Source organism: Amblyomma mixtum, chromosome 2, assembly GCF_055824585.1.
Source record: "Amblyomma mixtum isolate Tamu chromosome 2, ASM5582458v1, whole genome shotgun sequence".
In the NCBI taxonomy this organism is placed as follows: domain Eukaryota; kingdom Metazoa; phylum Arthropoda; class Arachnida; order Ixodida; family Ixodidae; genus Amblyomma; species Amblyomma mixtum.
This window is the reverse complement of record NC_143013.1, coordinates 119,375,660-119,401,775: the sequence shown is the minus strand read 5'-3', so window position 1 is coordinate 119,401,775 and position 26,116 is coordinate 119,375,660. Positions and strand designations below refer to the sequence as shown.

Below are 26,116 nucleotides of genomic sequence, written 5' to 3'. Positions count from 1 at the left end.
AAGGCACACACCACAACCAGCGTTGTGGTGTGTGCCTTCTTTGTTCTTGTCTTGCGTCTATTTTCGCTGGTTCCCTTTCTATGCAATATGAACCAACTAGCCCAGCAGTTTGCACTCCTGAACAAATATAGTAGCGTAAAAACGATCGTGCCAAACTTCATTTTCTCAAGATAAACAGAGCTATGAGAATTTGTTTTTTCTGTAGGGTTCAATGAGGTTGGACAGCGATGCACCTAATCCGCCACTTTTCACAGGTAACAACACAATTTCATGTATTTAATCCTTGCTCTCCCTCTCCACCGCCTTCGGCTTAAAGTCTTACGCTTGTCTATACACTTTTCAATCTAACCGATGGCCAGACGTCCTAACTTTATACTAGCCTTACGCCAAAATCACTGATTCTCTTCTTTGGAAGGACATCATTTACTATATGAAAAAAAAAAACATTAGCACTTCACATCTCTTTTTGTCTCATTTTCATGAAGTACTGCTTTACTTGCTTTCGCACTCCTTCGCATGAAACGTTTCATACGATTTAGGAGCAGATGTTTTCCAGACAAGGAACTTATTTGATACACAGCGGCCACTGGCGGGGCGAACTACTCTGAGAAGCGCTCTAGCCTCAACACAAGCCAATATATCCACAGAGAACAACAGGCCTGAAAAAACGGGCCGGCGAACGAACAAAAAAAGGAGAGAGAGACCCACACAGAGTAAGACGTCCATCGAAGAGAAGACGTTAATTTCTGGTCCCAGCTTCGTCCGCTCATTGGCTCCTTGGAGATGACGAGTGCGCCGACAAGCGTAACTAAGTTGCGGTAATACCCCAGACCGACACCGTCGTGCCAGCATGAGGGGACCGGCGAGGGCAGAGATTCTTGGTGACCCAGTTTTGTGCCGTGTCCGCTAATGAGTGGGAAAGTTCAGGCAAAGGTCCGGCAGCCTATCAGTGGTACGCACTTGTTGTGTTTTCGTTGAGTGGGCATCTGGTCACCAGAAAGTCAGGGTCAGCTGCTGCTACCCCGCTGATCTTCATATCATTCCCGCGTTGGCAGCTTCAGCCGCTGGCTTTCGGTCGTCTCTGTCTTGGACTGATCCCTCGCGTCTGCTCATCGATTCTCATTACTTGGCCGGATAACGTTGTTTGGATGCTTCTCCCTCCATTGTACCAGGGGTCGCCATTATGCTGACTCGTTGTCTACGTCATTTGGCTACCGTGCCAGTGATAGCGAGTTCGACTCCGTCAGGTGCATGGATATTGATCGAAGCTAAGTGCAAAAATGCCTGTTTATTGAGATTTCAGTCTCTGTTGAGGAATCGCTTGTGGTCGAAATTTGTCTCTTGCTGTTTACTACGGCTCGGCATGTGTGCACCTGTGTTGCTGCAAACCGTAAAATTAATCATTTAGAGACAGCAGCCCCGTAGACGTTCCCTAGCTATATACTCTTCTGCTAAGTTCCTGCTCACACCTTCACTAACGAAAGGCTACAAATCTCCAATTACAACAAGGTGCATAACTCTACTATTTAAAAAGTCAATTATTAAAACTACTTAACCGGCTTACTGCTAAGACGATTAACCCGTTTTCTGGTGCCCGTCAACGCTGGTAATTTTATGCCACAAAATCCATGTTTTTGCCCCAAAAAGCCTATTTCTGAAAATTTTTGAAAGTGTTCGCTGAAAAACGCGGTATATTTTATATTATAACCCCTGATTAGGTGATTACAGAACTGAACTTCAAGCTAAATGTCGTAGGATTGCCTGTAGCAGTACTTGCTTTTAATCGCGGATTATTCACCAAGATAACCTGTCATAGCTGATGAAAATACCCCAGATATCATACAACAATGATAACAGGTAACACCGTTTCAGCGGCGCTAAATAATGCCAAGAACCAGTCTATGAACGATCCCATGCCGAAATCGCTTACGCATTTAACCGTAGCTTCTAATGGGGAGATTCTTCCGAGCCCGTTTGAGGGACCAAATCCGAGCGTCGGATGGTGAATTTCGTTGACGCCGAAAAGCAAAAACGCACCTTCGTTGTGTGATGCTACTGTTTTTTTTTAATAATTTCAGGTTGTCCCGAAATTATTTCGCAGCCCTCTAGTGCAGCGTCCCTCAGAGCCCGTGTGCTGCACACACTTCGAAGCGAAGCAGCGGCTAGATTTTTCCTCTCTTTTTTTTGGAGAGGCCGGGATGAACGGGTCCTTTCCCTCTTCGGAAATTCTAGAGGCCCGTGTACTGTGCGATTTCAGTGCACGTTAATGAACCATAGGTGGTCGAAATTTCCGGAGCCCTTCACTACGGCATCCCTCATAACCTGAGTTCCTTCGGGACGTTAAACACCAACAAACCAAACCGAACCAAGCCTTTCCCTCTTCCATTAAAGAAAATAGAAAGCTGATGCCAGTTAAGCAGAAGGAGCTATCCCGACTAAAAATGTGACGATCGATCTTCGCAGCTAAGTCGAATGTATATTAGGTGCGCTAGCGCTGCATAGCCAATGTTTTGTATTGTTTATCTTCGTTTTGAATTGTTGATAGTGGTTATGCTTTTTTAATGATAACATTGCTATATGACTAAAGTCGTATATCAAGTGAATTCTGTGCGTTGTGTGAAACTTCATGGGATGGATGACGCAAAATAGATAGATGACACTAGTTTATTACATTAGTTCTATGCGTGCGTATCAGTCACGATACCCGTTCTGAATAAAATGAGGTGTCGTCGGCGTTCTTGTCGCCGTCGGCGGCGGCGGCGGTGCGAGCGTAAAAGCAGGTCGCCAACCTGCCACCTAGGTCACGTCATTTGAGACGCAATCACAAACTGCCTACCGTGGCAGGTAGCGAACAGTGGTTAATTGCGTAGTAATCATATTCTGGGGTGCTGTTTGAGACCGGTCAAGCACGTTCAGACAAAGATCGTTCAAATTGGTGAGTGGGGGCCTTCACATAACCGTTTACGGTACATTGAAAGAGAAATACGTGCACCGGGCCACTGTTATAGACCCCTGTTTGAAGTTTAACTGTTCTGTCGGATTCCATAATTGTATAATTCATTCCAGGGACAGTTCCTGCAAATTTGACGCACTTGTCATGGCTTCTGAGGAATGTGGCTTGAGCTCTGGTCCTGATTTCTAGCGCTCGCGTTAAGTTACGGCCGCATTCAATTATCTTGCTAACAGCCATAAGTCATCTATGTCGTGACGCTGTCGCAGAAGGAAGCTAGTGCGCTGTCATACGAGCAGCCTTAGCTGACGCAAGGCATTTCTGTAAGAGATGTCAAGACGTGCAACGCTCTCTGTTTCCCAATTTCTACAGACAGCTTACGACGCTATCGACACGCTAACTACAATTTAGGAAATATGTTCTAGACGATGGCAACTTAGGTATGCCCGAAATTTCTGGTCGATGATGTAGTCCATTTCAATAAGAAATGAATATGTAATTATAGATTGGGAACTAGTGCAAAGGTAAGTCGTGCCACAGAAATAACGAGAAGAAATGATCGAACCAAGTCAAAGACCTAACAAGCTTAAAAGAAGCGATGCCACTATCAGATTAAAAACAACCTCGCGTGGGCTTAATGTGGTTCAGAATACTCTGTTGCCAGAAGCAAATCTGCGCACTAGAAATTACCCAATTGACGATTCTATAACTGGCGTCTGTAATCAATAAAGATTATTTGAATTCCTGACTTCTTCAATTTTTGAACCTAAGCCTCAAACCAAGCTAAAAAGGCAGAATCCCTTTTTATCGAAACTGAAATGCTTACCAGAAGAACCAACTGTTATAAAAGTAAACCGCTGCTGCGGAATGTCGCCAGCAACTTGCTCAAGAGGACCAATGCATATTCGGCAAAGAAAAAGGAAAGTCTAAGCATGAAGGCGTTCAGATGACATGAACGGTCTGGAAGAGAGGCCGCGCTCCTGTGTTTCCCTTCTGTTTTTTTTTTCTTCGCCGCCTTTCAGGCCAAATAAGTGACTTTCTGACAACCCTGCGTGTCACAGCTTTTTCTTAATTTTCCAGAAAGCTTCTCGCATCGAATAGGATTTTTCATATTGCTTCTATTCGTCGCTTTAAGCTGACTTTGAAGACATTACCTGTACGCTCTTTCTCTACTTCAAAAGCTGTTGCGAGCTGTCTTAGGCTTTGGGATAAAGTGAGTTCTAACCAACGGAGGATGAGTCAACGTCAGCAACGGCTGACAGGACACGCTAGCCATTTACCTTTGGACACTCTTTTGAGCATGACAGCTTCTTCTTATTCTTTCTTCCCATTCTGTCTCTGACGGTCCATTGGTGAGTGGACGCGCGCCATGATCAAAAATGCCAACATTCAAGACGGGTACCACAGAGCAAGAACGGTGATGTTATTGGTGCTGTCACCTGCAATTCTGTCCTCCTTCAGTAAAGAGCGATGGGAACGCCGCTTCATCAAAAAACGAGCGTCCACAACCATTTTCCTGGCCCTCGGTATAAACATCGCCGCGGAGCTCATTGTCTTCTGTCGTTCATTTTATTTATTTTGTTTTGAAGATAGGCGGCAAGTCAATGCATCATGAAAACCAATCGGTAGTGGCGCGTTTCGCCTTTTCAGCTGCTCCTTACGTAAACGCTCCCAGGTTGTTCTCGAACACAGCTCTTTTCGGTAAGGTTTACTCTGTCGCGCACAGGCGCCCCTCAAAAGGTTAAGGGGACGATCCCATCAAATTCCATTGGGAGGAGCAGGCACACGCTGTGGTAACTGTTGCAACCATCATGATGACGTGAACGCTACAGCCGCTCAATTTGTTTGGATTTCGTCTCTCTGCGCAAGATTGCGAGCATTTTTAAGGCAAGAAGAACCAACTTTCACTGAAAATGAGTGCTACAAACGTGACGCAACACAAACCAACTTCACCGAAGGAGTTCCGATGAATGCTACAAACGTGACAGAACACACTAATGCTCCCTTTTACTTGAGCTGCGTCGAGTTCTCTCTCAGTTTCTATTACTTTGCTCAGACGAAAAACGAATAGGTTGGCAGGAATTACTGACAACATAAGTAAAAGAGTAAATTTTAAAAAGCCAAATGAAACAAGACGCATAAAAAGCAGGTTTCAATACCAATGTCCTTTTTTTGGGTGCTCGAGAACGCAGCGGCTTGCTGCTAAGGAGGCTTACAAGACATTCGTGTCTTGTCGCCGCGAAACTAATGAGTACTGCTCCTCTAGGGATCTGTGGAGTAATGTCATGTTGGTTTTCAGAACGCCAACTGATATGCTGTTATCCAGCGCTGCGCGAAAGCAGTGCGAAAATATTTCTCGGCTGAAGTTGTAAACGTCTGTTCCCATTGAAAGAAAAAAAATACCGCTTTTACATTATTCCCACGAGGAGCCTTTATAATCGAAGAAAATCCGCTTAGTTACGCAAGTCTGTATTCTCCCTGAAGGTCTAGAAAATTCTTGCACTCCGTTGTCATCGCAACGCTTTGTAATTTGAGCCGCCGCGGTTGCTTATTGGTTATGGTGCTTGGCTGTTGACCCGAAAGACGCGGGCTCGATCCCGGTAGCGGCGGTCGAATTTCGATGGAGGCGAAATTCTAGAGGCCCGTGTACTGTGCGATATCACTGCACGTTAAAGAACTCACCGTGGTCGAAATTTCCGGAGCCCTTCACTACGGCGTCCCTCATAGCTTGAGTCGCTTTTGGTCGTTAAACCTCCATAAACCAGAAAGCTTTCTAATGTTAGGAAACAACGAGTTTGTGATGTATATTGTTGTTTGTAATCCAGAGTTTGACGTAATGCCGTGTGGTAAGGTTGTGACATGGTAGAAGAAATCTTTGGCTCACTGAGCAACTAAACAACTTTAGTTCCGAAAAAGGTTTCGAAACGTCAGCTAACACCTTTGGCTTTGTCAGTGAGCCATGAGTCATTATACTATTTTTTCTGTTTGTTTTAATTGCCGTCCCATTAAGGTGGCTTTCCACTCGTTTCATGCACAAGCCGTTATTGGTTGCATTGAGGTACTTTGAGACTATTCTCGTGCTGAAGAATGCGCCGTGGGGCGCTACGCGAGTGTCTTTAAGCATCAAATGCTAAGCACGACTTTCTTTTAGAGGCCATTCTAGGCCATGGCTCTAGAACATCGTCTAGTGACAAAAGCAAATGGAACCTGTAACCACTTTAAATGCACCCACTTTATATGCAGAAAACTGCATTTAAAGTGGATGCATCTGCGTTTTATGAAAGCGTTGGGGCAGCTTCCGTTGGTGTGTTTTCGTTTCATTGTTTTGAATAGGTTAGCGGTTTAAAAAGTCTAAATGAAATTGAATAATTTTGATAATTCCTTCTTCTGAGGGCGAGGTGTAAAGTGTTGATGGTTTGCGACACTATTAGCAGAGCAGAGTTTCAATGTTGACATAATGAGTCGAAATTTTGGCGATGCGGTCCCGACAGTCATGAAGACCCGACAGTAATTTCATAATTATACAAAAACGGAAATGAAATTTTTCTCGACGTAGTTGCGCACTTTACTAAAAAAATTGTACACTTTACTACTGTGATTTTACTGGATGATAACTGGTGGCTGCGGAGGCAGTCAGAATTTTTTTAACACCACGGCTGGCGTAGCGCTGTTCCAAGCCGCGATTTTGCGCCCGAAAACCGCACCCAATTTTGATACGCGCCTTTTGGCATGCTTCTTAACTTGTATAAATAACAAGCTCTGATTTCGATCCATATCGGCCTGGCCGAAATTAGCCTTGTATTGGGGGGTTTTATAGCCTTGTGTAAAACAAGGTACAACTGACATTACCCCTTTCTCGCCTTGCAAATATGACAAATCTGAGAGTCTTTCATTCAATTTTTGCATGGGGCCAGGACGGCGTTTTCCGGTAAAGGACTTTAGATAACAGACACGAAACCGGAAACATCATCACAAGCTAAAAGCTTCTAAACGATGGGTTAATGTTGTGAACAAAACGAGATTTGGCTCTGCCGTTGCAAGAAGCATTACTGCGGAGCTATTTTATACCTTTTCAAATCCTTGGGCACGAGAAGTGAAACATAAACAAAAAAAAACTGTTGTAGCAAGAGTGATGTCTTATGGCTGCGGAGGCTACAGCTTTCTCGCGATGTTGTTATCGTATAAACAATATTTTATCTCTATGCCGCAGTCGTGTGTTTTAGTGAGGGTAGAAAAGGAACAGATTTGTACGCATTAATTCACGTTATTTTTGTTTCGTCGGAGTTTTGTGTTCGATTATTCGTATGCATTCCTTCGGAAAGAAACGGCACAACTTTGCACCACTGTCCGTCGTATGGGCGGGGAATGTGGGCAAATGGGCCAGGCGGAGTCCGCATGTTGAAATCGTATTATAAGATTCCTATCATAAGAGGTCATACATTAATCGTGCTTAGTTTCTGTTAGTTGGTTTGATTCTTTTGTGGTTTCTCATCCGCCTCACCACACAGAGCAATGCCCGACTCCGCGCATAAGGTATTAGAAATATTTCTTGAGGGCAACATAGTATATAAATAATAATAAAGAAATATAAAAAATGACCAGAAATCCGTAGTATATAAGTAATAATAAAGAAGTATAAAAAATAACTAGAAATCCGTAAGTTTATCCTATGTTTTCCGTGTGTTATTTTATTATTTTATTTTATTTTATTCAATACTGCCAGCCTCCATTTCGTGGCCACGGCAGGAGCGGTACAAGGATACATCATCGTACATCGCGACAAAACAAAGCAAGTAAAAATGCGAATAAAGAAGCAAAAGCTAACACACAGGGTTTTATAGAAAGACAAAGAGCAAGGTTAAATGCACTCGGTTACTTAAAAACACAAAAGAAAGCAAACAAAAGAGCATGAATGAATACACTGCGCTTAAAAATGACGATATGACAGCAGATAAAAAAGACTTCTGATCTGTCAGACGGACCACGTCACACGGAAGCCCGTTCCATTCCAATATCGTTCTTAGAAAAAAAGAGAACTGATACGCTTTCGTTCGGCACCGTGGCACCATGATTGTCAAACTGTGTTTAATGCGCGTTGGTCGTGAAGTGTTGTATGCCATGTAGGGGTCAAAATGAATGTTTGTTAAGTTATTAACAATGCCATGCAACATTTTTAGACGGTGCAACTTGCGACGAGATTGAAGTGTCTGCAGTTCAGATTGCCTCAATAGATTAGTAACCGAAACGTGCCTTCCATATGCGTTGTAGATAAATCTAAGCGCCTTCCTTTGAACGCCTTCAATGCGATGTACATCTACTTGGGTATGCGGATCCAAAACCACATCTGCGTATTCCAGTAATGGCCGTACGAGTGCAGTGTAGGCTGCTAATTTAGTTTTAGATGTGCAGTGCCCTAGACGATTTCTTAACAGCCAAAGCCTGTTGGACGCCTTTGAGACTATATGCCCGATGTGCGAACTCCAACTCAAGTTTCTATTGAATACTACCCCCAAGTATTTGTATTCGTTTACGGGGGAGACAGCTGCACCATTAATTGTGTATGTGTAATTAAGAGCGCACTTTTACGCGTAAATGTCATATTTGAGCACTTAGACGTGTTTAGTGGCATTTGCCAGACTAGGCACCACCTTGAGACCTCTGAAAGGTAGTCATTCAGCCTATGGTGATCCTCCGCATTTTGAATAGGCAGATACACAACGCAGTCGTGAGCGAAAAAAACGACACCGTACAGGGGAGTCGAAGTTTAAGTCGTTCAAGTAAATAAGGAACAATAGTGGACCGAGAACGGAGCCCTGGGGTACTCCTGAGAGAACTGGAGCTGGCATAGAATTGGAACCTGAGATCTGGACGTACTGGTGCCGTTCAGAGAGGTAGGAATCGAGCCATTGAACAAGACGCTGAGTTTGTAATATATCTTTGAGTTTTATTATTAGATTGCGGTGCGAAACGCGATCAAATGCCTTCGCAAAGTCGAGAAATATTTCATCTACTTGCCCACCCTGATCAATGCATGCCAAAAGTTCATTGGTTGTGTGAATTAGTTGTGTTACGGTGGACAGGCAACGCCGAAACCCATGCTGGTTACTAGAAAAGAAGTTACTGCTTTCTAGAAAAGAAATCAAGTGCCTGAAAATGAAATGCTCCATAACCTTACCCGAGGTACACAGGAGTGAAACTGGCCTGTAGTTGTTTACACAAAATTTGTCACCCGATTTGTGGATAGGGATGACCTTTGCAGTCTTCCAGTCAGCTGGAACTTCTGAATTTAAAAGACTTTCATTGTAAATGATGACAAGATATTTCGCGCACCATTCTGTGTAGCGGGAGAGAAACGCATTTGGAATGCCATCGGGCCCAGGAGACTTCTTTTTGTCTAAACTGAGTAGAGCTGAAAAAACTCCTTCGACAGATATTTGTAGGTCTGGTAAGATAAGGCACGTGGATTAAAATTCAGGCTCCTGCCTACTGTCAGTAGAAAACACTGAAGAAAAGTAATTATTGAAAGCTGATGCAATGTCGTAAGGATCCTTACTTTCTCTGTTATTCAAAAGAATTTTACTAACTGTATCCTTCTTCTTTGTTAAGTGTATCCAAAATTTCTGTGGGTCTGCGGTGCGAAAGTTATGCATTTTAACGTTAAAAAAGTGTACTTAGACTGTTTAATTTTCATGCGCAACTCTGTGCGAAGTGACTGTGGGGAAATGTGCCCTGTTCTAAATCGCTTGGATCCTAGACGCTTGATACGACGCTTGAGCTGGAGCAGTTCGCGAGTAATCCAGGGACTACTGCGGTTCATTTTTCTAAGTTTAGTCGGCACGTATATTGTGATACATTTGTGTACAATAGACTTGAAGTGCACCCATAGGTCATTAACTTTCATGAGACCAGCCGCGTGTTTCTCAACGAATTCATCGTAGTCTTGTTCCAATAAATCTAAGATACTTTCGTCTAGGGCATTGTTGAAGTCAAGAAATGGTTTTCTTAACTCGCGGACAGGCGGTCGCATCATGTTACTTTTGAAGAGTACAGCTTTGTGATCAGAAATGCCCGGTATGATTTCAACGGAGAAGCCAAGTTTTTCAATAGTATCGGTAACAAACACAAGGTCTAGAAGGGAGCTTGAACCTGATGCAGTACGTGTCGGCCCCTGCACGACCTGCTTTAAATTAAATGCAAAGGCGATATCAAGCAAAAGATCGGAATGTTGACATGAAGCTACAGTACGCAAAAGTTCCCAGTTGATTTTTGGTAAATTAAAGTCACCACACATCATTACCTAAGCATAGTTTTTACCATGTTCTAACAAAAATTCGTGCAGTCGTTCCAGAACCGAGACGTCTGCATCCGGGGGTCTATACACAGAACCAATAAAAATGTTCAAATTGTTAAACCGAAGCAATGTGCAAACCATTTCGATGCCTGTATTGTGAGGAATAACTGTGTAATTTAGTCGCTTTTTTATAGCTATGGCTACGCCCCCTCCCCTTCTGCTACGGTCGTACCGTACTCTCATGAGTGTTGGGTATTACTTCTGAATCAGGAATAGCTTCGTTCAACGAAGCGTCCGAACAGACTTGTCAGGGATCATTTACGGGCACTCTTTCCTCGAGAGTTTCATCCCATCGGAACAGTTTTCCGTTGATCTTTATCTTGTCAAAAAAGAGCCCGACCTTCGCACCTTTTGCTTTTTGCTGTTGGGCGCTGTCCCAAACCTTCTTACGTATCGACTGAACCCGTGGCGAAAAGTCTTCCGAGACGACGTATTTCGTGTTTTTTAGCTTGCTGCAATTTTGAAGGATCCTTCCCTTGTCCCTTCCGTTCAACAGTTTAAGGATTAGTGGGCGGCACTTCTTTTCAGCAGGTCTTCCAAATCTATGAATTCGCTCGATAGCTACATTAGGCACCTTCAGTATGTCGTTGAGAATTTTTTCAGACACAATTGCCTCTAGGTCCTGGTGCTGCTCTTCGTTATTTTCTGGCACACCGCAGACAATTAGATTATTTCTCCTGCTTCTGTCTTCTAAGTCGTCAACCTTACGAAGCAAAGTTTCCACAGTTTTTTGCATTTCGTCGACTCTCTGTGAATAAGATGTAACAGTAGAAGTCAATCCGTCCAGTTTTCCTTCGATAGCAGCTATCCTGTTATTTGTTTCGCCAAGTTGTTGATGTACTGACTGCGTGGTTTGCTTTAGGACATTCAGTTCAGCCAGAATTTGTGTAAACATAGTTTCAGTGCCAGGTCCAGGATTAAGTTCGACGTCACCACAAGAACAAAGCAAGTCCACGAAACAATGGTAAATCGCCAAAAGCACTACGCTCAGGGGCCGTGGGCACTTAGTTCCACATTAGTTCCACATGACGAGTATGACACCTTTAGAAGCACATGCATATTTTACTTTCCGTCCCGCTTGCCCGCATGGTCCGTACAGATTATATGCTCCATATGATATAAGCAAAGCGGCACGGAATACAGTGGAAATTTAAAGAATTGTCGCGCGGAGTGTTCCAGCAGGCGCTGTAGACTAGGTGCGATTGTCAAGAGCTTACGACCTAAATGCTTTTCGCATTATTAGAGCCAATACTGAGCCTAATGGCTTGCGATTGTGAGCATTTCCGATTTATCTACGTGACGGAAAGTATGCCCAGCGTCTACCTCCCTTTGACCGCTGTGGAAGTCGGTAACAAAACGCGTTTGCAGCGCGGCTAGAACATTCTAAAAAAAGCGACTCCGTTTGCATTATCGTCGCCAAATACGCCAAACGCAGGTGTTCTGATACCAGTGAACATTATGGCTGGCTTTAACCCCGAACATACTCACAAATTCTGGGCAAGAGAGTTTTTCTTGCGAAAGCAATACTGCTCTTAGTTTGATCCTTCAGCGTAGCGCGGCGGTGGACACGTTTGACCTTTTCCTTGACCTCGGCTGTGACGTCACACCGGCTGAGAAAACCAGGGCCCCAGCTTGTGCCGTCGGCGGAGAGCGGCGGTAGAGACGGCGGGCGGTGAGCCACTCGCTTCTCCGCTAAGGGCGCTGCGGTCGGAGTGACGATATACCAGTTGCATACACAGAGCTCCAGCTCGTGCCGTCGGCGCAGAGCGGCGGTAGACACGGCGGATGCGGGCTGAAGAAACGGATTAAGTTGCATTCGCAATTATCGGGCTCAACCAAGCTGAGCCTCTGCCAATTTTTTTGATGATGATAATGAATTTTTATGGCGTAGGGTCATCTGCGGCCGAAGAGCGCCATGGCACAATGATTTTTTCCTCTATTCAAGGTGGGGTCAGTGACCCATTTCTCAAGCATTTCGTCGTAAATAAGCCGAGCACCAGGAAGGGCAAAGCTTGTACTCATAGTATCACAGGTTGGTACCCGGCGGCAGTGGGGATCGAACCCTACACCTCCCGCATGCGGGGCGGATGCTCAAAAACTAGGCCACCGCTGCGGTGCGCAAGCGTATTTCTTAAGGGGAAGTTGTTTAACAACACAATTACTTCACATATCGCAAGATTTCACAATAACAATCAATACATCTCTAGATATCCCCTCGGTAGGCTTGAAATTTTTCCATTTAACATTCGTGCTATCGTCTCAAACCTTCCCCATCTGTTTTCTAAGCAGTCTAACTACTTGATCGGAGTGATGTCCAAACTACGACATAAATATTTTCCTAAGCATCGCTACAATGGGCCATACCATAATTTCATGACCGGACCTTACAATATATCACAGTTGCCTCAAAATCAAATCTGATGTTAAAAAATCCCGGACTCGTGACGCTCATGGAAACATTCATCATATCACGCCATTCAGTCGACCGTCCGTGCTCTTAAGACGCCTACATGCCAGATCAGAAGAGAAGGCTGAAAAGGTCAGGGCAACTTTCGACCGTACGCAGCAGCAAAGCGAAAATCTGTCAGACATCGTACACGCATTTGACATGCCCTGAAAGCGTCTGCGAAGCAGAAGACGTGGTTGCCAGACGCTCTTCTTTTTGAGTGTGAAACTGATTTTCTCCCTGTTGTACGCAAAGAGGCAAGCGGCATTGTGCGTTATCGATTCGCGCCGGCTACGTGCACGTACTGGTTGCCCAGGTCTGTGACCTCACGCCCCCCGATTGCACGGCTCTACCTGAATACCAGTGGTCCGGTTCATCGCACGAAGGAAACTTGAAATTACATAAACCCTTCCCCTTCCTACAGGTATCGCTCATGCTTGCAAAATACCTCAAATTCGAAGTGTAGGGATGTGACGAGAAGATAGCGTAATAAATAAACTTCTTTGCCGCATAGCAAAGCATTCCGAGCCAACTTTTCAAATGAAAATAATGCCCCACGCAGCTATCAGTCACCGGAACGCATAAGGTGACGCAGTGCATATGCGAACAGCCGATGTGTGCTTAGCCGCCGCAGAAAAAAAAAGAAAAAAAACAGGTCCAGAAGCCTGACTTTTTCTAAAGGAACATTAGCGGTTATATTTGCTTACTCACGTATGGAGGCGAGCTTATGAGAGTTCATGAAAACAAGATAAATGGAATTCTTCGCGATGACTAAGCTTCCACGTGGTAATGGAACAACGTGAGTTATGAATCAGCTCGTGTAGTGGAGACAAAACATTAATTAAGAGAATTTGCGTCGCTTCGTGTCCGCTCAGTTTTCAGCTAACGTGAACAACCATATTTATTTATTTATTTACATTTCTGCAGCGCCATAAAGGCATAAGTGCAGGGGTGAATATATACATAAACAATCAATCGTACAGCATGTGCCAACTTTTTGTACAGGATAGGAAAGAATGTATGACAAAGGATGAAAAACAGCGTCACCAGAGCATTCACATCAGTCAATTGGTCGGGAAAGGACAAGAAGAGAAAAAGCAGGAAAACAGCAGGTGAACATGGGTGTACATCACAGTTCCGACAACAGTGCTCGGAACTTTTCTTCGGACTGGCATTGAACAATGCTATCAGGCAGCTTATTCCATTCATTGATGGCGTGCGGAAAGAAAGAGTGTTTTGTTTCGCATGTTTGTTCCCTTCATCATTATGCGGTCCCTGTACCCAGAATTGAACCATTTACCTCGTGCAGAGTAGCGCAACGCCGGAGCCAGTATTTGTGGGCTTGGGACACAGAAGCTTGCAAGTACTTAAAATGGTAGTCCTTAAACCTTGGAGTCGCTAGCTAAATGTAAGCTATATTACTTTCGACATAACATCAAAAGGCAGTTTATTCTTAATTTTGAGAGCAATAGCACCAACAAAATCCTATGTTTTGGTATGGGCGCAAAACTAGTTGCTCCTGATTATGGATGAAAGGGCAAAGAATATACCGAGAATTTTGAAAAAGAAAATGCTTTTGTACTGTTTTATCGAGGGATGGAAAACGCGAAACAAAAAATTCAGGGGATGGGGGTAGGGGGCACTTTGTTGACCTAAAATGCGGTGATGGTTGGTTTATGGGGTTTAACGTCCCAAAGCGACTCAGGCTATGAGGGACGCCGTAGTGTAGGTCTCCGGAAATTTCGACCACCTGGGGTTCCTTAACGTGCACTGACATCGCACAGTACACGGGCCTCAGGAATTTCTCCTCCAAAGAAATTCAACCGCCGCGGCCGGATCGAACCCGCGTCGAAAATGCGGTGAGGCGAAAGCCTTAAGCGCGGTGTTGCTGTTTGTGCCATTGATTTGTGGTTAAGTTGTTAAGCTTCGCCTCTAAGAGTGGAACGCGACAGTGGCAGCCAAAGTACAATTGCCCCCTTTGAAATTCTCGCACTGTGACGTCACGACCATTTCGACCAATTGAAACAAGGTCAGCGTAGCTACGCCGTCCACCCGAGGTCTCGCTTTGGCTGTCGGAGTGTTGCTTTCGCAAGAAAATCTCGGCATGATCTAGAATGCTCTCAAATGAGGCATCGAATAACTTGCACTCAAAACTGAAACTGTGATGAAATCCTAGGTCAGAAACATTTAAACCTAAAAACTGCGGTTACTTATTGTTGTTGTGATGTTGCAAAATAAATTGGTGTTCAGACAAATTGTTTCTTCACTGCACTAAATTTCTTCACAACAAGACAAATAAACAGCTTGTTACCAAGATTGGACAACAAAAGACGCAAGGCAACATGCGCGTTGACCACCTAGCTGTTTATTCTTGGTGAGGAGCTATTCATGTTGGCCCAACGTATTTATGTGTTCAACCCAATGTAATAAGTAATGAAAGCGGCAACACAAGAATAAGTACACAGGATTGCGTTGGACTAACAACTGACGTTTTATTGAACGATAACCTAGGCAGACAATCAAACAACGCGTGCGTATCAGGCGCAGAAAACACCAAAACGTTACGTAACCTAAAACACGCCCAGCACTCAGCCAATGCGTAGACAAAAAAATTCTGTTGCTCTCGTTCCCACACGCGCACACCATACTCCAGTACCTTAAATTCCTAATTCTTAAGCGACAGTGACGGTGCGATAACGCATGTTGTGTGCGCGCGAAGCCAAGCAAGCGTGTTATCACGTACTGCCTGCGCATGCTCACTGCCCAGCTATCTCTTATCGGGTAGTCCGTGCTTACTTTAAAAGACCGCTCGCACGGGCCCACCGCGCTCAGTGGTTGGCTTCTTGCCAAGTAGAAGGAATAAACGTTCCTTCGATGCTACGTCTACGCCGCCCAGTTCTTGGATGCCAAACATGACATATTAGCGACGAGGATGCGATGACCGCCGTACGGAATTCGCAGTGTAAAGAACCTGGCCTCTGTGTAAAAAAAAAAAAGATTCCCGCCACGAAGACTTCCCTGCGGTGAAATTCCTGAAATTGGCATCACGATGGCCAATTTCGTTCTTTCGTTCTCTCGTTCTTTCAACGAGAGCTCCGTTATCTGGACCACGTCATCAACGCCGAGGGTGTTTGCGCATCGCCTGAAAAGGTATTGGCACTGCTAAATGCGCCTGCTCCAAAAGACAAGCAGCAACTGCAGTCATTCCTTGGGATGGTCAATTATTACGGCAAGTTTGTTCAGCGTCTCTCGACTTTGGCACAGCCGTTGTACAGGCTGCTAAAGCAAACAACGGAGTGGACATGGGATGCGTCCTGCCAGCTTGCTTTCACGGAGATAAAAGCAGCTATGGCTTCCCCTCCAGTTCTTGCCCATTATGATCCGAAGTGACCGCTTCCACTTGCCTACGACGCATCTCAGTACGGCATAGGCGCAGTTCTGTCGCAGAAAATGATAAATGGATCAGTTCGACCGGTTGCCTACGCATCCCGCACATTGTCAAGTGCCGAAAAGAACTACAATCAGATCGAGAAAGAAGCCCTTGCCCTCGTATTCGGCGTAAAAAAGTTTCACTTATACGTCTACAGAGGGTTCTTCACGCTTGTGACTGACCATAAACCACTGCAAACAATTTTCAGCCCGAAAACAGGCATTCCCGCGATGGCAGCTGCCCGCATGCAGCGTTGGGCGCTGACGCTGTTGCCTACAACTATGCTCTTGAATTCAAGAAGTCTACCGATAATGCGGAAGCAGACTGTCTATCGCGCTTGCTGCTCGACAGCAGCGAAAAGCAATCGGCAGAAGAAAGCGAAACTTTTTATTCGCTTCGTTTTGAAACGCTGCCTGTCACAGGCCAAGACATATCGCTCGTGAAACGAGGCGTGATCCTTTACTAAGCAAGGTACTGAACTTCCCAAGTGCTGGCTGGTCGTCGCATGTCGCTGAAAGGGAGTTGAAACTTTTCTTCGACAAGCGTTTGGAGCTCACAGTTCATCAAGGGTGTTTAATGTACGGTATGAGAGTAGTCGTGCCTCCAAAACACCGAGCCTTCTTGCTTGAGGAACTCCATCAGGGTCATCCCGGTATCGTAAGATGCAAAGAACTCGCGAGGAGCTATGTCTGGTGGCCTGGTATCGACGCGGACCTAGAGCAACACGTGAAGAAATGTGAAGAGTGTCAGCAGCAACGGAACGAACCAGCACCGGCTCCGCTTCATCCATGGTCATGGCCGACTTCGCCGTGGCAAAGAGTTCACTTGGACTTTGCTGAACCCATGAAAAACAAAATGTTCCTTGTTGCTGTGGACGCACACTCAAAATGGCCGGAAGTTTATGCCATGCAGAAGACTACGGCGTACCACACAATTCAGTGTCTCCAAGACCTGTTCTCTCGTTTTGGCGTACCCGAGACCATCGTGACCGACAACGGACCACAGTTCGTTTTCGAAGAATTCAACAGCTTCGTCAAAGGCTTCGGTGGTCGTCAAATCCGGAGTGCAGCGTACCATCCAAGTACCATGGCCTTGCGGAGAGATTTGTACAGACAATGAAATCTGCGTTGCGGAAAGGACGACCCCGAGACTCCTTGCAGTAAACCTTACAGACGTTCCTGATGACGTACCGCAAAACGCCGCACGCGACTACAAGAAAAACGCCAGCAAACATTTTCATATGTAGACGACTGCGCACGAGACTCGACGCAGTCAAGCCTTCTGTCGGTGGAAGAGTGGCTCAGCAACAGCTCTCTTATATGGTGCGACGCAAGGCACGTGAGCGACTTTTCAACATCAACGATGAGGTCCTCGTGAGGAATTACAGAGGTCCTGAGAAATGGGTCCCTGGCACTATCATTCAGCAGTCTGGCCCCGTTTCATTCAAGGTTCGAGTTAGGACGAATCGTGGGGTGCTCATTTGGCGCCGTCATCAAGACCAGCTATTGCACAGCATCGACAGCTCAAAGCAGAGCATCATGGAAGATTTTATTCCAGATTTCAGGGATCCTGAGAGCGACATCGAGCCACTTCCAGCTGCGGCCCCTGCGGCAATGAACGACCCTCCAGGAGAGCGACGCTATCCACAGAGGGACCGGCGACCACCTGATAGATATCAGCCATAGCATTAGTTGCATTGTATAAGGTAGCAAAATGACTTTACTCTCATTAGGAGGAAGGAGATGTGTGCGCGCGAAACCAAGCACGCGTGTTATCGCGTACTGCCTGCGCATGCTCACTGCCCGGCTATCTCTTATCGGGTAGTCCGTGCTGGCTTTAAAAGACCGTCAAAGCAGACATTCGGGCTAGTTGGTGTGAATTCATGGTGGAAAAAAACTTTTCCACCATGAATTTAAAAGACCGCTCGCACGGGCCCACCGCGCTCAGTATGTAACCTGTTGGCTTCCTCCCAAGTAGCAGGAATAAACGTTCCTTCGATGCTACGTCTACGCCGCCCAATTCTTGGATGCCAAACATGACAACGCAAGCTTCACTTGAAAGGCTCCCAGTATTTCTCTTTCATTTGTTTTTTTCCTTTTCCCAAGATGAAAACGTAATCAAATGCCAGGAAGCCGTTCCTTCATTGTCTACAGTGACGTTGACGGTTAATCGGATGTGACACATTTTGGAGGGAACTATGTTCGCGCTCCCGGTCATCCACACATCCGCTGGTCTACACCATGCCACTGGGCGGGTGCATTTCCTGGGTGCAGAGATTAGAGTCACATCATGCTGGTGTCCCCACTTTCTTCAGATTATTATCATCATCATCATAATTTATTTACCCTTACGGGCCCCTGGGGGGATTACATAAGGGGGGGGGGGGGGCGCACAGTAATCAAGTCACAAAGAACAAAGTTGGAACATAAACTTAGACACATGTAGATACAGCTGTGAACACTTCAAAAGAAAAACAAGCGAGTAAGTAGGTAAAAACAAGAAAAAGAAAGAAAAAAAAGAAAAGAAAAAGCGCCTTCAACAGGAATCATTTCGGGAATAAATCAATTAACATGTTTAAATTTTAGGGAATTAACTTCATTCACAACACTGTCTGGAAGGACATTCCACTCGGCTATGGCAGCTGGCAAGAACGAGGAAGTGAACGCATTGGTTGAACCATGAATGCGTTGAATACTACGGCAATTAAACAAACGTCGCGACGATCTTAAAGGGGGCAAAATTAGGCTCTCACGCAGTTGGGGAAATTATAATAAAGTTTATGAAACAGACAGAGCCTTGCTATCTTACGACGGGATGCCAAGGAAGGTAAACCAACGGAGGATTTGATATTAGTAACACTCGACCAAGAATTATAATTTGATGTTATAAACCGAGCAGCTCGATTTTGAGTGGCCTATAATATATGTGCTAAATACTCTTGATGGGGATTCCAAATGCTCGATGCATATTCAAGTTTAGTGCGGATGAAAGTTTCGTATGCGATTAGTCTAACCTTAAGGGGAGCAAATGTGAGCGATCGTCTGATGAATCCTAGTGATTTAGAAACGCTAGCAGCCAGGGACGTAATGTGCTTCGACCTGTTAAGATCACTTGTTATTTCTATGCCGAGGTATCTGTAGGATTCAACTTCAGATAGCGCGGTCCTGTTTAGCGTGTATGAAAAGTGCAGGTTAGATCGTTTACGGGACACGTGCATAAACATGCATTTAGTTTCGTTCAATATCATGAGCCAGGTCGAGCACCAACTTTGTATCAAGTTCAGGTCGTCATGCAGCAATGACTGGTCATTCGTAGTGCTAACACGGCGGTAAAGAACGCAATCATCTGCGAACAAACGGATGGATGATGAAATGCCGGCAGGAAGGTCATTGATAAAGACAAGAAACAGGAGCGGCCCAAGAACTGAGCCCTGAGGCACTCCGGAGGTAACTTTAGTAACAGTAGAAGGATGGTTGTCGATGACGATGTATTGCGAACGATTAGTTAGGAAACTGCGAATCCATGATAATATCAGCGGGTGCAGTGAAAGGGAGGAAAATTTAGCCAAGAGGCGCTGGTGGGGAACCCGGTCGAAAGCTTTAGAAAAATCGAGGTAGATAATATCTGCTTGAAACAAGGAGTCAAGGTTTAGGTGGAGGTCAGTCGTAAATTTAAAAAGTTGAGTTTCACATGAGTACCCAGAACGGAATCCGTGTTGGTTTGGAAAGAAAAAATGGCTGAGGCTTAACTTGGTTAAGCCTGGAGAATTCGAAGCATCATCGTGTCGCGTAATTTGGAGGCGCACAACCACAGCGACGGCGCGAGGTGGGCCCCCGTTTCTCCACTGTCGTGACGTCATCGTGTCACGTTGTGTGACGCCATGTATCACGTGATTTAGAGGCGCATAACCACGGTGAAGAGCTGAAGTGGTAGCTAAAGTAGTATGCTTCGCATAAAAAGAATTTCTATCGAGGTGATTAGCTACTTGGGAGTAAATAATATGTTCAAGTAGTTTACACGCAATGCATGTTAGCGAGATGGGACGATAATTTGATGGATCAGAGCGGTTTCCTGCCTTAAAGCAAGGCACGACTCGGCTAATCTTCCACTCAGACGGAATTTGGCCACTAGAAATAGATTGCGTGAAAATGATTTGCAGGAAGTGGCTGGATATTACTTTGGTACCTTTAAGAATTTTCGCAGAAATGTTGTCAGGCCCAGGAGGACTTGATACCTTTAAATCTTCAATAAGTTTACATATTCCTTCGGCTGAGTTACTAACAGGCGGCATTTCAGATACATTTAGGCTCTGTGATGTAGGAATGTTTACGGCTGGTTTGTGGGTGAAAACAGATGAGAAGTACGCATTCATTACGTCCGAGCGAAGCTCATTTGGAACATGACAACCATCTCGATCTAATAAAGATATATTATGCGAACCGCTACGACCTGGAGTTAAATAGTCCAGACCTTTTTTGGGTTGTTTCGAAGGATATCGAGTAGGTCATTGCTGTAAAAGTTTTGTTTAGTTATCTTAAGCAACTTGGTATAATTTCGCAGGCAGCTAAAATATTTTTCCCATTTAGACGCTAAGTTGGAGCTCTTAGCTTCTCTAAAATACCGTGAAGATAGAGTATACCTTCGTGTTTATTCCTTTCCAGTCTAGCTTTTTCCAAACACGTACAAGCGCTAAAAAAACACGGACAAAGAAGAGACTTGGACAACACGAGCGCTTACTTTCAACTGAAGGTTTATTGATACACAAGCACAATTTTATACACCTTGCTAACTAAACACCTTGCTAACTAAAAAGGAAATAATGTTTTTGGGAGCAGCCACGTGATGTCGGCAGGGCTATCAGTTTGACGTCATGCAGCAAGGTGTATAAAATTGTGCTTGTGTATCAATAAACCTTCAGTTGAAAGTAAGCGCTCGTGTTGTCCAAGTCTCTTCTTTGTCCGTGTTTTTTTAGCGCTTGTACGTGTTTGCTATGAACCAACTAGCCCAAAGGTCTGTGCTCCTTAGCTTTTTCCAAACTTCCGGCGTTTACTATTATCTTTTTTTTTATTTTTCTGTGGCTTGAACTCCGCCACCGGTCGTAGCAGGTCAACCGGATATCCTATATCACTTAGCCGAAGGAGATGCTCACGAAAGCTGTCGTTCGCGGCATGACGATAACTCTTCTGGAGGCCATTGTTCAAGGAAAGAATGGCTTAGCCTCTCTTGACTAGTTTAGGCGCGCGGAGGCATATGACAGAAGTGATTTCATAGTCCTGTACGAGTAGCTCCCGCAGATGTGGCCTTCGTTAAATGTTTGCTTTAAGTTTAAAAACTAAATCACATTGCCACTTGGAATTTCATGGCTAAGATTCAGAGTCCCCGCAAAGGCACAAAACGCACTCAATACATTACTGGCAACAATTGGAAGCCAGTCACCAGCTGCGAGCTTCATTATGATTAGAAAATCGTTAACAACCTGAATAGACGTTGAACAAGCTCGTTTTTTAGGCTGCATCGAAAGGAGTTGTCATATTTATTTCCCAAAAATTAGAGCGGACACTTAAGCTCCGGCCTAAGAGATTGCGCGACAGCGGTAATGGGCCAATTAATGCCCATATTTGTGTGGTCAGGTTACTCGAAACCCGTTGGCAAGTTTTGATGACGCCGAAAGGTCATCTGACCTAGTGAGCCCACCTGGTTTGTTCTCGAGGGATTTTTCGCTAACAACGCCGACGATGTGAACGACGCCGGTTTTTAATCACAATGGGAGCTTTATCGATATCGCGTTAAGATTTGGCACAACATCGCAACTAGACGTGCACCTATGCAAACGCCATGCTTACCTGTTTGCTTGTAATGAAGACCAAAATGACCAACGCTGCGCTCTTCTGTTCGTCATGGGAATACGGCTATATGTGATGAACATACTAAAAGGGGATTTTACTAATCGGTTGCTACTTCCTAGCCGCCCTATACCAATGCCTAAATAATGTACTTACTCAAGAAAAAAATAGGTTGTAGTACCTTCTGCTGTTGAAACATTACCCGACGGGCTATTTCCAACTGAGTCCGAAAAAAGTCATAGCCGCAATGTGCCAAGTGTGGTGGTGAGAAGTCATAAAAGAGGGGCAGTGATAAAAAAGATATGCAGCTTAAATCTGAATGGCCTAGTGCAATGCAACGGCCGCAGACACCTTGTGACAGTGCTTTATATTTTTAAAGATATTTTCAAATGTTTGCCCCGCCCTCCTCGCTTATTCAGCCCGAAAGCTACTCACTTAGCGAGTGGAATTGGCGGTAACAGTCATAGTAATCAATCACTCCTGATCTCGAGTCTTAATAAAGTGCATGATTCGTGTAGTGAGTGGGACATGGAAAGGCACTCTCATAAAATCAGCTTCATAACGATAAAAAGCGAATCACTCATTCATTCCATTACAGTCTTTCGCCGCAGTCTCTAGCTGAAATCAGTGAATATAAACACACTAAGCATGGATTGTCTTCGGGTTAGTTGAAGACTGGAGTAAATTGAAGGCGCTGTATAGCTTTACAGAAAAGAGGCCAGGAAAGGCATGCAAGACTCTCAGGCGCAGACTACCAACTGTAGGTTCTTCTGTACGTAAAGAAAACGAAAACGCAAAAGAAAACGAAAGAACAATCTCTTCATTGCAGGAGGCAAGTCAAACTACTATGTGTTCTTTTCTTGGAAAACTATACAGCATACGCAGTTTACTCCAATATAAACGCACTGTGGTAACATAATGAATAAATTTAAACGAATGAGACATGTTTGTAAGGTATGTGCATCTTCCTTCCAAAAGCTTTCACTTCTACTAGGTACTAAAGTAAGCTTCGCGGGAAGCAAAGCTCTTAGCACACTCATCAATTGTAAGACCCAAGCTTGAATACGCTTTCACCGTTTAGAACCCGCACACAAAACTTACCTCATTTTAATTGAAATCGAGCAACTAAGGCTGTTCGATTTAGTTTTTTATAAATATCATGCCACCGACTCGCCAACTGACCTTATGAAGAATCATGGCATACCGGCCCCCGAAATATGACGCAAGATTCAAAGCCTGAACCTTCTTTTTTTGCTGAAACAAAAGAAATTGTTAGTGACCTTACCTGAAACCACTTGATATCTGTCTTACAAGGTACCGTCATGAATAACAACTCCTTCTATTTGAGAATAAATGATTTTAAGAGTTCGTTCCTATTTTCGTGTACAGTAGAGGAATTGAACCGACTACCACCTCACCTAACAAGTAGCAACTCCGCGACTGGGCTTAGTTGAATCTTCACTACATAAAGCTAACCTGCTATGACGTTGCTGCTCTGAGTTCCGTTTCTGTATTATTGACATTATGCAACTTTTTTCTTCATTGCTGTATTATCGATGCATTTTCTTTGTTTATTTTATAATACGACTTCGTTATTATTGCAATGAACTGTTCTGATTATTCAGCTCTATGTACTGATTTTATAATTTCATTCTAATTTTGTTATTCATCTAAGGGCATGCAGTACATTTTAAATGAAATAAATTAATATATAAATAAATTATATACATATTTTTGTCTTCAATATCTAGAGGATCTTTCGAATACTATCGGATAAAACTTTTTTCTAACATGTCAATTTGACGGAAATTGCCACGTACACATTTATGTGTACGTCCTGTCACGTGCACATTTATGACTGATTAAAAATACCAGAGCGATGCGCTTAGCTTAAACCACGAACCGTGTGCTTTCGGATCGTGAGGGCCCGAACGGCGGCATCAAACTAAAACCTTTCTGGCTTAGGAGTGCTCGAAGTTCTGTTCGTTGTCTACGAGATTATATTTTACAACTCGGGACTAGTTGCTTTAAGGGCTTAATGAAATAACTGACTTTGGAAAAAGCATGCGACTTTCATTTTGAGTATGCTTAAAGCTCGTTATGTCGAACTAATGGTCTGTTTACGGTAACTTTAGTGGTAAAATACTGCAGCACAAAAATTTTGTGTTATTAAATCTCTGCTCGTAAAAGCCTGCTCGAATCTCTCACAATCAAGTGGCCAAACAGCGCATAAGTTTTTCGGTAATCTAATCCGTGCGGAAGAACTAAATTTAATTAATCTTCCTAAAGCGAAAATGTGTGGTGTGTATAAGTGCTCGCAATGCTTATATAACTATTGTTACGTTACGATCACAAAATGAACAAGGGAGGGGAAAACCTCAGTTTGCTAGAGCCAACGTTTCGACAAGGGGACTTGTCTTCGTCTGGGCAAAGCGTTCATCATCGGCAGGGATTATATAGGGCCTTCGCTCCGAGGAGGAAGGCCCCGGGGGTGGGGAAGGAAAGTGGTGTGGGAGGGGATGCGTGTCAGGAAGGGGAGGGAGGTGAATCATCATTCGCTAGGCTACAATAGTGCAACAACCTATATCCGGGTGGTATGCAATGAACAAAAGGCTTTGAAGGGGCTGCGACGGGAGGGGGGGGGAAGCGCTGGGTGAACCTGCAAAACTCAGATAAAAGGATTAGTCAGTGTGGTACAGGGACATGATAAGAAGGGGAAAAAAAAAAAAAAAAAAAAAAAGGGGGGGGGGGCTGGCACTGGAAGGAGAAAGGAAGGGGGGCATTTCCCAGGAAGGACTAGGCAGGGGGGCGGGGGAATGGCTCGTGTTCAGAGAAAGCCAAAAAGTGGGGGCAGAGGGGGTAACAGGAGTGTCTGGGTTTCCGAGAACTGGTAGCAGGGGATTAGGAGAAAAAGAAAAAAAAAAGAGAGAAAAAAAAAAAAAAAAAAAAGGTGAACAAAGGAAGAGGGTGACAAGGCCGGAAATGGGGTGGAAGATATGACTTGGGAAGGGTGCAAGGAGCGACAATATACTTATGTGAGGTTCTAGGAAATAGTCTGACCACGTGCAAGACATTTGTTAATTTAAAATTATGCTGAACCTGGAATGTACCTGAGAGATTCCAGGTTTCCTCTGGACATGTTGATCCCTGTTGGTTGCAGTGTTTTAAATTTGTGGATTAGGAATGCTTCTCTGTATTTTCTGTCCCTAGTCGATTTGAAGCCTGACTGAAGAATGAACAATTTGAGTTCGTCGAATTTGTGATGGCGTTGATTAAAATGGGTCGACACTGCCTTCTGTTCATTCCGTGTTGTGTCAGCCCGGTGCCCGTTTAATCTGGCACTCATTGTTTGTCCGGTTTCTCCGATATATTGTTTCTGGCAGTAGGAGCACTGGAGCATGTAGATAATATTGGACGATGTGCAGTCAAAACTGGTCTTTATATCGAAACTGAAATCGCTTGCCGTACTTTTAATCGTAGTGTCCCTTTGTAAATGTTTGCATGTCTTGCATCTGGGTCGAGAGCATGAAGTTACTGTCGGTGGTGGTTTCTTACCGAGCCTAGCATGCACCAGGATGTCCCTCAGGTTTGTGTTGCGTCTGTATGTTACCCTTGGTGCGTCGGGAAATATTTTCTTGAGACGGTCGTTACCAGTTAAAATGGGGTGGTATTTCCGCAGGATATTGTTTATGTTTGGAAGCGCGTTTGAGTATTTCGTTATAAGTGCAGGAGGTCGTTGACTGTTAGCTTTTGTTCGTTTTTTAAGAACTACATCTCGTTTCAAAGTGGTTGCTCGTTGGAACGCATTATTAAGGGTTGTCTGTGGATGGTTTCTGGTGATTAGTGTGTTTTTTAGCGAGTGGAGGTGTTTCAGGTAGTCATCGTCGTCGCTACATATTCTTCTTAGTCTCGTTGCCTGTCCTACGAATATACCTTGTTTGCAGTGTCTTGGATGATGGCTAGTGAAATCTAAGTATTGTTGTCGGTCAGTAGGCTTCCTGTAAAGTGTGGTTTTGAGCTTGCTATTTTCTAAATGGACAGTGGTGTCAAGGAAATTGACTTGCGTTTTCGAGGAGTTGAAGGTGAATTTAATGCT

The 26,116-nt window shown here is 44.4% G+C and overlaps 2 protein-coding genes across 2 annotated transcripts in view; both read right to left on the bottom strand.

The window, feature by feature from the left end:
* LOC149360724 (glutamate receptor ionotropic, kainate 3-like) overlaps positions 1-26,116 on the bottom strand; it is a 505,094-nt gene that overhangs the window by 169,176 nt on the left and 309,802 nt on the right. The gene's annotated exons all lie outside the window — the stretch shown is intronic.
* On the bottom strand, positions 10,549-11,389 carry LOC149360725 (uncharacterized). Its single transcript, XM_089575319.1, has 2 exons — positions 11,384-11,389; positions 10,549-11,304 (listed from the first exon to the last, which is right to left on the bottom strand). The coding sequence occupies exons 1-2, from the start codon at positions 11,387-11,389 to the stop codon at positions 10,549-10,551; spliced, it is 762 nt and encodes a 253-aa protein (XP_089431445.1).